General features: G+C 38.7%; 1 protein-coding gene across 1 annotated transcript in view; it reads right to left on the bottom strand.

Annotated features, from left to right (window-relative positions):
* Positions 1-16,217, bottom strand: part of LOC123755488 (uncharacterized) — a 52,767-nt gene extending 36,550 nt beyond the window's left edge. The window contains exons 1-5 of the mRNA XM_045738250.2: positions 16,002-16,217; positions 9,576-9,725; positions 9,391-9,468; positions 8,899-9,048; positions 8,493-8,579 (exon numbers count right to left, since the gene is read on the bottom strand). Coding sequence (XP_045594206.1) covers positions 8,493-8,579; positions 8,899-9,048; positions 9,391-9,468; positions 9,576-9,725; positions 16,002-16,020 — 484 coding nt within the window. The 5' untranslated portion in view covers positions 16,021-16,217. The remainder of the gene's footprint in view (positions 1-8,492; positions 8,580-8,898; positions 9,049-9,390; positions 9,469-9,575; positions 9,726-16,001) is intronic.
* Between the last annotated feature and the right edge of the window lie 326 nt (positions 16,218-16,543).

The raw sequence follows: 16,543 nt of genomic DNA, 5'->3' as shown, positions 1-16,543 counted from the left end.
TAAAACGAAGGGAAAAACAAATGTCTCTTGACACATTTATAGCGAGACAAAGAAGCACTGAACCACAACCAGGTCCTAGTGGTATTCAGGCAAAACGTAGGAGAGAGAGTACCCCCAGAGAAAACATCACTGCCTGATGTGATAATGGAAGGGGACTCTCCTTCCAAACAGTAACAACTCTCCTCCCCCCCCCCCCCCTCATCACCATCTTCCATACACCATCAAGAGTCCTCCATAGAGGTAAGAGAAACTTTGGTACTGTATTGTAGTTAGAAAAAAACATTGTATTCAGTATAAAATGTATTTGTATGTTAATATTTTGGAAGGTGGGGAACGGATTAATTCAATTCCCTTTATTTCTTATGGGAAAAATTGCTTCGATTTACGATATTTCGAGTTACGATCCGTCTCTGGGAATGGATTAGCATTGTAAGTCGAGGCCCCATTGTATATTGATATAATATGTAATAATGCAGGATGTAATAATGATCCTTCACTCAATGAGTAGGATAATATTAACAACAATAACAAGCTTGGCAACATGTAAGCCAAGTTGTACATGAATCTTTGTTTAGATAATTTTCAGAGAAAATGGATTAAAAAATTTGGATCTTGGATATATTACAAGATATTATACAAATCCTCCTAATTATAATGAAGCTTACCTGGATTATTTGAGGTCATTTTTACAATTTTCAAAAGGCTAAAGTAATGAAGGAATACAATATTTTCAGAGAAATGAGGGACATCTTCGTAGACAACAAGCGAGTTTCCACAGTTCCACTAGCAGAGAAACATGTACGCAAGTATAGTGAATCATACACAAAATATTACTAAAGATTTCCTTGTTTTAAATCGTTACCATTATATGTATAATTAATCCTAGGACAGCAGCTATGAAAAAATTACCATATCGCCTACAATTTTGTATGTATATTTAACCCTAGGACAGCGGCAATGAAAAAAACCAACGTTGAATGTAATGAAACGTCATTTTCTGGGTGAGACCCGGAAGCTCCCCAGAGCTATCCAGGCTGATACGTAATAGATTTTGGCATCAGTCAGTGTGAATGGAGTTCATAGACCTACAGGGGACCACGAGCCAGAACTTGGCCCCCTCAGAGAGGCACCAGGAGCAATAGCCTATGTGACTTGGAGCATTCTACATCTCTATCGACTGGGTCGGGCACCCAGAAAAGTAAGCATTAAAAAAAAAAAAAACTATTCTGGTTGAAATTACTACTGAAAGTCAAACGAGTGGACAGACCTCCCCAAAAGAAAACAATCAAATGAGCATGACATCACCAACTGCTGCACTGCTGTCTGTGCAGAGCCCCACCTTCCTGGGAGGGGGAAGGGGGAAGCCCCAAACCCCTTGTGCTGGCAACTAACACCTTTAGTTCTGAGGCTGGATCTCAAAACAAAAGAAAAAGTAGCTGACTGGAGGAAGGGAGGGAGGGAGGGATGCCAGGGAGCCTCCGGGTCTCGCCCAGAAAATGGCGTTTTATTAGATTCAACGCTGGTTTTCTGGGGAGAGACCCTTCGGCTTCCTGGAGCTATCTACCCAAAGACAAGGACAAAGGAGGGACAAACCCGGGAGGCAGAAACCATGCGCCTGAAACCCGAAAGCAAAACAACCGACAACACCGAAAGACCCCGCGGACGACCCGGGAGATCCGAACCCTGGAACGGGGATGAAGGGAACTCGAGTCAACCCAAAGCACGTCCAAGGCCACAGAGGCCGTGGCACGCAGGCACAGGCTGAGAGTCACAACCGGACACAAGAAGACACACCCCCGGCCAAACCAACCAAGCAGCAACAACCCCATGGACCCCCACTGGAAAACGGCTGTCCCATCCTCGCCAGAAAAGAGGAGACAGCTGACTACAAGAAGTAGTCAACAGGTAGTGGTTGACTACTTGTTGATGATTATCGGCAGTCAAACCGATCATCAGAACTCAGAAGAGCTGAAACATCCGAGAAACAATTCTGAACCGAAGGGGCCACAGCAAACCGAGGGGAAGAGAGATAAGAAAGCACCTTATCTAAAGACCAGGATGGCTCGAGCAATGCAAGAGCAGGCCAGAGATGAAATAACACCTGAGACAGACTGCGAAATGGTGCAAAAGGAACGCCAAAACCAAAAGCAAGCCATAGCGGCTCCGCCAGTGCTGCACAATACGAGGCGACAGCATGCGGCATAAGATGATGGTCCTGAACAGCCATGAGAGAAAGGACAAGACCACCTCAACAAAAAATGCAGCATACCTACGAAGAGACAAAAAGGAAAAAGTAAGGAACGCCAGTAAACCACATACTGCCTGAGAGACAAAGCACATAGGTGGGACACCATCAACTAAGCCACCTGATCACCAACAGATGGTGAAAGACTCGAGTCAAAATTACCAGACGTGAAGACTGGAGAAGAAGACCGAACCAAGCAACTGAAAGAGGTGGAGCCGTGGGAAAACCCCTGGGTGCGGACACTGAGCGAGCAGCGCCTGAAACCAAAGCTGTCAGGGAACCAGAAGGAACGCTTGCCAGGTCACCAGGAACCCGAAAGCGGTGAGCTGGGAAAGAACCAAATCCCTGGGGAGCAGACACTCACCATCCAGGAGGAACCAACTCCCCCAGGGACCCCCGAAGGGCCAACAAGTCCGACAACGAGAAGCTGCTGCTTGCAGAAACTGCCCAACTGCAAACAGCAAGGACAAAATGGCGATGAAAACATAAGAGCCCGGACCCAGGCAGATTCCAACAAGGAAGCAAGCACCACTAGCCGACACGCATGATGTGAAGAGAGAAACTGTGATACCGCATCCCGCAGGATTGGTGCAAACAGCACCAGCAGTGCAGACAATGCACGCACTGCCGATTTATGTATGAGAACAACTAAAGATGTGTGCTGCACTAAATATAAAATTTACTGTATGTAAATTAACACAAAGAAAAGTCCTTAGCTAGGATTGTAAATCCTAGCTAGGATTGTAAATCCTAGCTAGGATTGTAAATGCAAGCTAGGATTGTAAATCCTAGCTCCTCTCATCCTAATAACAATGAACTGTAGGGGGCAGGAGTGGTTGATTTGAGATCTACGCCCACCTGCAGACATATCAACACATCAGCTTGTTGTGTTATACAAGATGATTAAATGACTTGGTTCTATAACTGAACACTGGTTTTGTTCAAGATCAGGGCACTGAACATGTACATAGTCCAGCCGAGCACCATTATTATTATTTATAGCCAATATGCACATACTGTACCAATAACACAACAATGTATATTATAGAGGTATAAAATATGCAAGTAAAGGACCTTAATCCTTAAGCTGCTAAGGGCCTTTTGTCCTTCAACACCACACACGCAAAAAAAAAAAAAAAAAAAAAAAAAAGTCCCTGAGAACGGATTAAGTTCGTAAGTTGAGGCCAAACTGTAATTGTTTCTTGCTTGTAGTGCTGGTATGTGTGTGGGTTAGCTCTCTTCCTATATTGAACCCATTTTCTTGTCTTTTTTCTCTGGCCCTCTCACAGTTTCTGTTGAACCAATCCTGTTTTCTGGTCCTGCATCTCTGTTTTGGTATGAATTTTTGTGTGCCTTCATCATATATTTCCCCAAATTTGGCATACATCTCATTTACTTCCTTACCTAGCAACAAGTCTGTCCAATTATGCTCATTAAAAAAAATTTCAATTTCCCATAGTGTCCTCTCTTTATATAGTTTATCAACTGTTTTAATGTCCCCATTCTCTTCTAGATTATATTGCAAAGAATATTTAATGTCTAACAGGACATGATCACTTTCCCAAGGGAGGATGGTACTGGATGACAAATATCTATTTTTTTTTCTTTCCTGGTAAATATTAGATCCAGTACTGACAGCATCCACTTCCCTCATTCTTGAGGCCTTCTTGATGTGTTGATACATGACTGTCTCCAGAATGAGGTTTATAAATCTGCATGTCCAAATGTTCTTTGTTCTTGCTTCGTAGGCCTCCCAGTCTATTGCTCTAAAGTTGAAGTCCCCCAGTACCTGTATCTGCTTTTACTATAATTTCTCTCATGACCAATATGAGACCCTCTCATTTGTCATCCAATTTCTCCTTTGTCCATGTGTTGCTTGCTGGCGAGTTGTAGGCATTTAAAATTATCAGTTTATCATCCTGATTCCAGACCTGCAATGCAATTATGTCAACTTCTCGAGGGTTTTCAATTACTAATTCTTACCTTCAAGTGTTCTTTCACCAGCATAGCCACTCCTCCCCCCTTCCTAGTTTTCCTGTCACGTCTCCAAACTGAGTAACCCCTTGGGAATACGACCTCATTTAAAATATTTTCTTAGTTTCATCTGTTAGTGCGACAATACTTTAATAAGCTGAATTATATCTTTTAGCTCCAATATTTTTTATCTCACACCATATGTTGGTATATACAATTTTCAGGAACATGTTCTCTTTTCTTTTGTCCTTTACTCTCCTTCCCTCTAATGATGATGTTGCTTTGTTTTTATGTACCATTTCACTAGCTTTCCAGTCCCTAAAGAAAAAATTCTTTCTTCATTTCTATTACCATTTAGATGTTTTGCTTCAATGGTGGTTTATTTTCAGGTTTTCTCTGTCTTTCTTTGAGAGATCTTGTCTTACTGACCAAAGTTTGCCATCCTCATCACACTGCAATTTCCTAGCATTTTTAAGCACTTCCGTCATGTGTTTCACTCCATTAAATGTCACCCTTAAGGGGCGGTTCTCGTCTTTCTCATATTTTCCTATCCTAAAATCAGTAATTTTCCTTTGAATTTAAGCCTTCTCCTAAACCTATTTTCTCTATGATTTTCATCTTTTCTGCTGACTGTCCAAACTAGATATTTTCTTTTCTAAACATCTGAAAATTATTATTCACTTCTATCTGCAATGTTTTGTACTAGTTTACTGTTGGTTACCAGTTCTTCCCTAATTGCTTGCCTAATTTCTGCTTCTTGTTTGTCATTTCTGGTTTTGACTTCGAAACATACTTCCTTGATTATCTCTCTTTTACAACTTGCGCATATGTCTTTTAATTCTTCTTTGTACTTTTCTAGTTCTTTATTAACTGCCTCTGTGCGAGTTGTCAATGAAGTTTCTCTTTGCATAACCTTGCCTTACTCCATGTTAGCCCTCAGGGTTCCTTGGAGTTGTTCACCATATGAGTCTACTTTCTAGTTTATTTCTTTAAACTCACCATTGTTCACTTTCCATACCTCAATGTCTTTCATTAGTTTGTTTATTTATTTATTTATTTATTTATTTATGCATATACAAGAATGTACATAAGGAATGTGAAGATACAAATATGGTAATTACAGTCTTGTAAAGCCACTAGCATGCGCAGCGTTTCGGGCAGGTCCTTGATCTAAGAAAATTTTAAGGAGGTAAATACTTGCAAAATTTATAGACAAAAAATGATAACAGTTACATGAAATGAAAAAAAGAAGATGAGAGAAAATTGTAGGTACAGTATATTAAAGCACATAGGTAGCTAAGATTGATTGCAATGACAGCTTGAATGGTAGTTGACAAAAATTGGTAGTCACAATACAACATATGGCTAGCACATAAAAGAAGACAGCAATGAACACAATGATAAGGTTGTTTGATATTACATAAAAATTAGGAGATTGGGTAACACTAGGTACAGAGCAAATTTAAAGCTCAGTGTAGGAAACTAAGAAGATGAAGTTAGGTACTTTTTGGTTTTGCTTTTAAATAAGGCAAAAGTTTTACAGTTATTCAAGAGGGAGTGAGTTCCATAGACTAGGTCCCTTAATTTGCATAGAGTGTTTACACAGATTAAGTTTGACCCTGGGGATATCAAAGAGATATTTATTTCTGGTGTGGTGATAATGGGTCCTATTACATCTGTCCAGGGAGAGTTTCAGAGCATGGTTTGCATTTAAGAACAGGGTTTTGTAAATGTAGTTGACAAGAGAATGTGTGGAGGGAGTTAATATTTAGCAAGTTTAGGGATTTAAACAAGGGAGCTGAGTGTTGTCTGAAAGCAGTTAGTTATTATTCTGATAGCAGATTTTTGCTGTGTGATGATGGGCTTAAGGTGGTTTGCAGTGGTAGACCCCCATGCACAGATACCATAATTAAGATAGGGGTAGATTAGTGCATAATATAGTGAGAGGAGAGCAGAGTTAGGAACATAATATCTGATTTTGGAGAGTATACCAACTGTCTTAGAGACTTTCTTAGTTATGTGTTGAATGTGGGTGCTGAAGTTGAGTCTCTTGTCTAGGAATAGGCCAAGAAACTTGCCATCATTTTTATTACTGATGTTAATGTTGTCTATCTGTAGCTGAATTGCATTTGATGATTTGCTTCCAAATAAGATGTAGTAAGTCTTTTCGATGTTTAATGTTAGTTTGTTCGTTGACATCCATAAGTGGACTTTTTTTAATTCATTATTCACAACATTATTTAGTGTATGTGGGTTGAGGTTTGAATAGATAAGGGTAGTATCGTCAGCAAACAATATAGGTTTGAGAATATTAGAGACATTAGGCAGATCGTTTATATATATAAGAAATAGAAGAGGTCCCAAGATGCTGCCCTGTGGCACTCCAACGGTAATTGGTAGAGTGGAAGAAGTTGTATCATTGATGGTTACATATTGGTGTCTGTCACTAAGATACGATCGGATGTAGTCAAGGGCAAGGCCTCGGATTCCATAATGCTGGAGTTTAAGTAAGAGTTCCTTGATTTGTTTCTCCTGACTCTTTACCTTGCCCATTAGTGCAGTAATTTTTAATTTTATTACCTTGCTGAATACTTCCTTTTAAAGAGCAAAACTCACTCCTGAGAGCTCCATTTTCTTCTTCCAATTCTTTTCCTCATACCTCTTTAGTACAGTGGTACCTCAGTTTAAGAGTTTAATCCATTCCTGGAGACAGCTCGTCGAAAACTCGTATTCCGAAGCTAATTTCCCCATAAGAAATAATGGGAAATAAATTAATCCGTTCCTGACTACCCAAAATCCCCACTTCAAACTAAGTTTTATACCAAATTCATTTAAATAAACCTACAAAACTATGTTCAAGTTATTACTTATCTTGCTGTTGGCGTATGGAAGATGGTGAGGAGGGAGAAGAGGTGTTACTGTTTGGAAGAGGAGTCCCCTTCCATTATAACATCAGGCAGTGAGGACTTCACTGGTGTGCACACACTGGCACGTTTTGCCTGCATACCACTAAGACTTGCTTGTCTTACTAAGAATCTGTCTAAAGACACTTGTTTTTCCCTACATTTTAACACTTGTCTGTAGTAAGACATCACATTGTCATTTAAAAGGTCAATGCAACGGCCTGCTACAGCTTTATCTGGGCGAGTCTCTTCAACAAAACTTTGCAATTCTTCCCATACTTCACACATTTTCTTAACACTTTAGTGTTATCACGGCGCTCGAGAGCGTTACCACTTTTTGTGTTAAGGTCGCACAGCGGACTCGCTCAAGTCATGAGAAAAAATATTTCTATAAACTCTTTGTTATTCGATCGACTTTGGGATAGTTTGAAAATGTCCGCCATGAAATTTCCGTTTTCTCTAATAGCCGCATAGTCTATTTGGGAGAACGGCATAGCATTGCACCATCGAGGTAAGACCATTGTATTGTTGACACGACAAGTGTAATCGACGTAGTTTTTTTTATTTGGTGCTGGTCTAACGCATCCTTGTGTGACATTTTATACTTATGTTCTTCTAGAACATTCTATTGCGAACACATTGGTACAAAATTGAAATAAGTACATGGAAAATTAATGTCAGGACAGTGAAAAGTGTGTGCACTTTTCAGTGTTGCCACTCGATCGCCCGAAATGCAGCACTATTTTCTTAGGTTAAACCTTACCATTGGCTTTCTTGGGACCTATGGCGAGATATATAATAACTTTTATGGTCAAATGACCAAAAATCCAACAAAACACTGAAAATTCGGGTGAAGAATTGACGTGGGATAGTCACTGGGCACGAGGCACTGGTAAACTGAGGGGTGAGGGGCAACGATCGCCGAACCACCACGCACTAGGTCGGCCTGTACGCGTATCATCAAGCTCGCCCTCCGAGGCACATTTTCAGAGCAAATACTGCTCGTATTCCGAGGTACCACTTTATATCGTCAATTATCTTTAACCTGCCAAAAAAACCTCCTTTCATTATCTTGTTGAGAGAACCCTTTGAAACAATCATCTGTTGGTGTGTTTACATTACCCCATGGTGGCAGTCATCTTTGTTATTGAGCGAGAACCTACAACCATGGCATTGCTAAGCTGCATACTCTACCCATACAAGAGAGAAAAAGTAATGACAGTCATGAGAAATTCCTTTCACCTGGGATGTACAGGTCTCAAACCATGGACCCACGAGTGTGAGGCCGAAGCTCTATCGATTGGACTATGAGTAGTCTTAATCAGTGTGTTTGTGTGTGTTAAAAAATCTAAAATAATGACATAACATACCATCAATAGGTTCAGGTACAACTTCTACAGCAGGCTCCGCAGATTCGACAACTTTATGATTGACAGGGAAAGGATTTGATGGTGTACCTAGTAACAGAAGGAAAAATAATAAAAATTATGTATTAAAATGACTTCACATTTAAGTACAAGGACCAAACCACACATCAGAAAGTGAAGAAACGATGACATTTCGGTCCGTCTTGAACCATTATCAAGTAGTGTAATGGTCCAGAATGGACCGAAATGTTGTTTCTTCATTTTCTGATGTGTGGTTTGGTCATCACATCTTTAACCACATTGTGACTCATCGTTTGCACATTTAGGTAAGCTTATTATTAATTACTGTCTATTTAAATATTGGCAATGATATTAGTAAAGTAAGATACGGTTTATGCCTTGCTAATACCTAAAGCTCTGCTCTTCCGACCACATGAACTGCCAGAATACTGCAATATCTCTGTCTGAGGCTTTTTGTCCTTGTTGCGGGCATCATACGCAGCCTGGAGCTTTGCTATCTCCTCTTCCATCTCCTGCATTGTCTTTCTGTATTTTAACTCTTGAATATTTCATACAAGAAGTTGGAACAAAGAAAGTGAAAGAAAACAGAATTTCACATATAGCACACACTGAAGAAATGATATTATTCAAAATAACTATGCTGATAGTGACGACTTTGTTTTAAATGTAGAAAACAACAAACTGCTTATTTGACAATACTGGTAGGTTAGCCTTTCAATAATTAAAAAGGTTAATTTGCTAATAAGCTATATGGGAAATATTTTTTGCTTTGATGAATTGTAATTAATCATATGTTATTTATTTAATATTCAATATTATGCATGAAATTATAATTGAGCTTTGCAGGCAAATCAGGAAGATTTGAGTTTAGCAGTCTTACCAAGGTTTTTTTTCCCTAGCCTCTTTCTTTTTGTTAGATTTCTTGTTGGGACAAACTGTTCCTGTCCAGTATTGTGTGCTGAAAAATATAATATACATCTATATCCAGTCATAACATTAAAGCATTTGCAATATTGTATAACATGTAGTGGTATTCTTGAGCTTTATAATGTTCATATGACGTACAGAATCCCATCTTTTCTTGACGAGCCACTTTTTCCTGCTCAGCTTTAAGTTTGGCATCAATAAAGCTGTAACCACAGTTGCAGACATGTCGGCGAATACTGATGACATCATTGCAGGAAGGACAGAACCGCTGGCAACAGTTTTTCAAGCCTGAAAAATAAAGATAATTTGAGGTTTCAAAGTACCTGTATGTGGTATGTTTCTAAAAAAATATATATATATATATCACTGTTTGTACTGTAACAGCTTTGTATGATAAAACATTATATGGCTTATGTTATTTTATTACAGTAACACTTACATATTCTCTACATTGGATATTGTTGTTGTTTTTAGATTTAGCTACTCGGAATGAAATGTCCATGTAGCAAGGGCTATAGAGCCTGTAATGGTTACATTGGATATTGCAGGGTTATAGATTAACCTCTGCACTACACACCTGTTTCATATAACTCTGTGATGGAAATAAAATTATAATACTGTACCTGTATTGTTAAAATTACCTGGTACTTAAAAGTACCAGGTACCTGATTCAATTCAATTTCTTTCTTTATTATGCCCCCCATAACCATCCCATGGGCGGTGGTGTAAAGGGTTAGAGGCACATAATCGGTTCTGGAACTGAACCCTCTAGTTCGTTTAGCTAAGCAAATAAAATTTGTGACGCTAGTTACACAATTATTAATGTTAACAGATATTTAAGTACCAGTCAATTATATTATATATATATATATATATATATATGTCGTACCTAGTAGCCAGAACGCACTTCACGGCCTACTATGCAAGGCCCGATTTGCCTAATAAGGCAAGTTTTCATGAATTAATGTTTTCTTGACTACCTAACCTAATCTAACTTTTTCGGCTACCTAACCTAACCTATAAAGATTGGTTAGGTTAGGTTAGGTAGGGTTGGTTAGGTTCGGTTATATATCTACGTTAATTTTAACTCCAATAAAAAAAAATTGACCTCATACATAATGAAATGGGTAGCTCTATCATTTCATAAGAAAAATTTGAGAAAATATATTAATTCAGGAAAACTTGGCTTATTAGGCAAATCAGGCCTTGCATAATAGGCTTAGAAGTGCGTTCTGGCTACTAGGTACGACATTATACATTTATATATATATATATATATATATATATATATATATGTCGTACCTAATAGCCAGAACGCACTTCTCAGCCTACTATTCAAGGCCCAATTTGCCTAATAAGCCAAGTTTTCATGAATTAATGTTTTTTCGTCTACCTAACCTACCTAACCTAACCTAACCTAGCTTTTTTTGGCTACCTAACCTAACCTTACCTATAAATATAGGTTAGGTTAGGTTAGGTAGGGTTGGTTAGGTTCGGTCATATATCTACGTTAATTTTAACTCCAATAAAAAAAAATTGACCTCATACATAGAGAAAAGGGTTGCTTTATCATTTCATAAGAAAAAAATTATAGTAAATATATTAATTCCGGAAAACTTGGCTTATTAGGCAAATCGGGCCTTGAATAGTAGGCTGAGAAGTGAGTTCTGGCTACTAGGTACGACATATATATATATATATATATATATATATATATATATATATATATATATATATATATATACATATATATATATATATATATATATATATATATATATATATATATATATATATATATATATATATATATATATATATATATATATATATATATATACACACACACACACACACACACACACACACACACACACACACACACACACACACACCCCTGACAAAGGAAAAAAGGTGACACCCCTAGGGTCAACACTTGCAGCAGAGGAGCTCCAGCATATTTCAACAATCCTAAGTATTGTAGTACAGGTTGATGGTAGTGAGTGGTGTCCCAGAGAACATAAAGGTATAGTGCTCTTGAAAAATAGGTGAGATAACAGGAAAGTGCTAAGGGAAGTGAAAAATCGGATGAGAAAAAGTTGCCCTAGTGTTTACAGTGCAGAGAAGAACATTCAAGATGGCCACTGGCAAGGGGAAAAACAAAACAGAGCTTGATTTTGAGGGATTCAATGAAGAAAGCATTGATATTAGTAGTCTACATAACAAGTTGGTAAATTTAGATACTATAGTGAACTCTCATGTAGAAATAATTAGTAAATTGAAAGAAAGTAATGACCATTTGAATAGCAAAGTTTTATGTCTTGAGGGTTTAGTGAAAGACTTGCGCAAGGATAAGAATCAATTGGAAACAAATTGCAAAGCCATGGAAGAAGAAAATAAACTCTTAAAAATAGCTTTGGAAGAAGTTAAAGTAAATTTAAACATAAATGACTACAATAGGTTAGGCAAGGAAATTCAACAGGAGAAACAGCTTTTGTCAGCACAGATGGAGGAAGTTACACAGGGAATAGAACAGTGCAAGAAAGATATGCAACTCACTTATGCACAAGTGGCCAAGGAGAAGGAAAAAATAGAAGAAGCAGTAAAGGAAGTCAAACACTGCAGCAACCAAGATAAAACAAACATTAGGCTAGAAGTGAGGAAAGAATTGGCATCTAACCCGAAGTTGGTGCAAAACACAGTTGATCGGAGTAAGTCCCTGATCATTTTTGGCTGCAAAGAAAAGGCGATAACATCTAGGTCAGAAAGAGCTGTAGAAGAAGCTAAAGTAGTAGATAAAATTGTTGGCCTCGTGGAAGGTCTTACAAACAGAGAGAATGTGTGCGACTACAGGAGAATAGGCAGGTACGTAAAAGGGAAAGATCGACCTTTGAGGATCACCCTAAACGGTGCCAAACAGATGGAAGAAGTACTAAGGAATGCTAGAAAATTGCAAAGGGATGAGGATGGGAAAGGGTGGTCGTTAAGACGAGATCTTTCAAAAGAAGACAGAGAGAAGCTGAAACTGAACCTCGCCGAGGCAAAACATTTAAATGAGAGCAGGAATGAAGAAGAAATAAATTCTTTTTTCTACAAAGTGATAGGGGTAGGCAAACCAGTAAAGTGGTACATAAAGGCAAACCAACAAAATCAATAGAGAGAGGGGGAGTGAAGAATAAGGAGAGGGGGAACAAGTTCCTGAAGATTGCATACACCAACATAGATGGAGTGAGATCGAAGATACTGGAGTTAAGTGATGTAATACAGCTGCAGACACCAGACATTGTTGCACTCACGGAGACAAAACTTGAAGAGGTAATTTTAAATGAGGTCATATTCCCAAGGGGCTACTCAATTTGGAGACGGGACAGAAAAATTAGGAAAGGCGGTGGCGTTGCTGTGCTGGTAAAAGAACACCTAAAGGTGAAGGAAATAATGATTGCCAATCCACAAGAAGTTGACATAATAGCACTAGAGATCTGCTATGAGGATGATAAACTAATGATGATAAATGCATATAGTCCACCGCCAAGCAGCACATGGTCAAAGGAGGAGCTAGATAGTAAACGTGAAGGTCTTATAACAATAATGAGAGAGATTATAGCGGGAGCGGATAACGATAGATCACGACTGTTGATAGTCGGTGACTTCAACTTGAAATCCATAGACTGGGAAGCATATGAAGCTAAAACAGAAGATTTTTGGACCTGTAAATTTGTAGACCTCATCCTGGAAACATTCTTGTATCAACATGTTAAACAAGCTACGAGGATGAGGGAAGGGGACGTTCCCTCCATGCTAGATTTGATATTTACCAGGAAGGAGGAAGAGATATTTGACATTCAGTACCTTCCTCCCTTGGGTAAAAGTGACCATGTCTTTTTGGGAATAAAGTATGCAATGCGTTATAAGCTGGAAGAAAATAAGGAGGTTGAAGCAGTTGAAAAACCAGACTTCAGGAGAGGACATTATGGTGACCTTAGAAATTTTTTTAGTGAGTATAATTGGACAGACTTGATGCTAGGCAAGGAAGTGAATGAGATGTATGGCAAGTTTTGTGAAATATATGATAAAGGCACAAAAAAATTTATACCAAAACAGAGATGCAGAACTAGGAAACAGGATTGGTTCAATAGAAATTGCGAGAGGGCTAGAGACCGAAAGACACAAAAATGGAATCAATACAGGAAGAGGCCGAACCCCCAAACATACCAGCGATACAAAGATGCGAGAAACAACTACACGGCAGTGAGGAGAGAGGCAGAAAGAAATTTTGAAAAAGGGATTGCGGACAAATGTAAAACAGAACCAGGTCTATTCTATAAATTCATAAACAACAAATTGCAGGTAAAGGATAATATTCAGAGGTTGAAAATGGGAAATAGATTCACGGAAGATGAAAAGGAAATGTGTGAAACACTAAACGAAAAGTTCCAAAGTGTGTTTGTACAAAATGAAATCTTTAGGGAACCAGATACAATAAGAATTCCAGAGAACAACATAGAACACATAGAGGTGTCTAGAGACGAAGTGGAAAAAATGCTCAAGGAGCTCGGTAAGAACAAAGCAGCTGGCCCAGATGGCGTTTCACCATGGGTTCTGAGAGAATGTGCATCTGAGCTCAGCATTCCACTTCACCTGATCTTTCAGGCATCCCTGTGTACAGGAATCGTAGCAGACGGGTGGAAACAGGCTAACATAGTTCCAATCTACAAAAGTGGCAGCAGGGAAGACCCCCTCAATTATAGACCTGTATCATTGACAAGTGTAATAGTGAAAGTATTGGAAAAACTAATCAAAACTAAATGGGTAGAACACCTAGAGAGAAATGATATAATATCAGACAGACAGTATGGTTTTCGATCTGGAAGATCCTGTGTATCGAATTTACTCAGTTTCTATGATCGAGCCACAGAGATATTACAGGAAAGAGATGGTTGGGTTGACTGCATCTATCTGGACCTAAAAAAGGCTTTCGACAGAGTTCCACATAAGAGGTTGTTCTGGAAACTGGAAAATATTGGAGGGGTGACAGGTAAGCTTCTATCATGGATGAAAAATTTTCTGACTGATAGAAAAATGAGGGCAGTAATCAGAGGCAATGTATCGGAATGGAGAAATGTCACAAGTGGAGTACCACAGGGTTCAGTTCTTGCACCAGTGATGTTTATTGTGTACATAAATGATCTACCAGTTGGTATACAGAATTATATGAACATGTTTGCTGATGATGCTAAGATAATAGGAAGGATAAGGAATTTAGATGACTGTCATGCCCTTCAAGAAGACCTGGACAAAATAAGTATATGGAGCACCACTTGGCAAATGGAATTTAATGTTAATAAATGTCATGTTATGGAATGTGGAATAGGAGAACATAGACCCCACACAACCTATATATTATGTGAGAAATCTTTAAAGAATTCTGATAAAGAAAGAGATCTAGGAGTGGTTCTAGATAGAAAACTATCACCTGAGGACCACATAAAGAATATTGTGCAAGGAGCCTATGCTATGCTTTCTAACTTCAGAATTGCATTTAAATACATGGATGGCGATATTCTAAAGAAATTGTTCATGACTTTTGTTAGGCCAAAGCTAGAATATGCAGCTGTTGTGTGGTGCCCATATCTTAAGAAGCACATCAACAAACTGGAAAAGGTGCAAAGACATGCTACTAAGTGGCTCCCAGAACTGAAGGGCAAGAGCTACGAGGAGAGGTTAGAAGCATTAAATATGCCAAAACTAGAAGACAGAAGAAAAAGAGGTGATATGATCACTACATACAAAATAGTAACAGGAATTGATAAAATCGACAGGGAAGACTTCCTGAGACCTGGAATTTCAAGAACAAGAGGTCATAGATTTAAACTAGCTAAACACAGATGCCGAAGAAATATAAGAAAATTCACCTTCGCAAATAGAGTGGTAGACGGTTGGAACAAGTTAAGTGAGAAGGTGGTGGAGGCCAAGACCGTCAGTAGTTTCAAAGCGTTATATGACAAAGAGTGCTGGGAAGACGGGACACCACGAGCGTAGCTCTCATCCTGTAACTACACTTAGGTAATTACACACACACACACACACACACAGTACCGAAGGGTACTGTGTGTAGTACCAATTGTGTAGTGTAGTAAGATTGTACCAAAGGGTACCATTGTGTACTGTCCCAAAGGGACAGTACACAATGGATAGCTCCTGAATCTAACGGATAACTTTATTAAGATGTACATTGCAGCAAAACTTGATCAAGTGATAAAAGTACAAGTGACAGGACAAACAAGCCATTGGGTGTTGTAGCTATTGAGGCGGTGTAGTACAAGCAGCTATGGCAGTGTGTTCACTCGCAGGGTGAGTGGCGGTGTGTGTGTTCACTCACAGGGTGAGTGACATTGCCAATAGACTTGCATTCTGCAAGAAAATTTAAATTAGCCAAGTCTTGCCCAATACATCTCTTAGGACGCCAACCTCCACCACTATTTACTCTTACTTTCTTCTCGAAAGTCATCACTGAACGTTTTCTCTCAGGTTTTCTGCCTGCAGAAGCCATCACTGACAAATTACCTGCAGTTGTAGTAGACATGGTGGATGGATGTTCGAAAATTTTGTTGATATATACAGAAGACCCGCGGACCAGACGCTGCGGCGTCGCTCCACAAACCAAAACAAACTATGAGACGCCTTGCCAAGTCGTCGTTGCTCCCTTCCCCTACTTTATCATTCCTTTTATTGCCACAAATCCAAAACGAGAAACCAGAATATCTTAAGTAGTGATCGAAAAGCATAGTCAGAATATATTGTACTTAGCACAAATTGTTCAGTGGAACATATAAATGTAAAATTAAGTAAGGATGGTCTGTCCAAGCCCGAGCCGAGACCGAGCGTCAGCAGGCCACGAGTTAAAAAAAAAAAAAAAAAAAAATCCAGGATCCACCTAATCAAATTGAAAACTATTGTACAGTGCTCAAAAACTTTTAGTCAAACTTAAATATCACAATATTTTACAGATTAGTTTAAAATATTATTTAAACAAAATATCCACAGAACATCTACATGTGCATATTATTTCGCCGGAACATGTTATTAATGTTAACACTACGTAAATG

This window comes from Procambarus clarkii, chromosome 20 (assembly GCF_040958095.1).
Source record: "Procambarus clarkii isolate CNS0578487 chromosome 20, FALCON_Pclarkii_2.0, whole genome shotgun sequence".
Classification (NCBI taxonomy): domain Eukaryota; kingdom Metazoa; phylum Arthropoda; class Malacostraca; order Decapoda; family Cambaridae; genus Procambarus; species Procambarus clarkii.
This window is presented reverse-complemented; position numbering and strand designations above follow the sequence as displayed.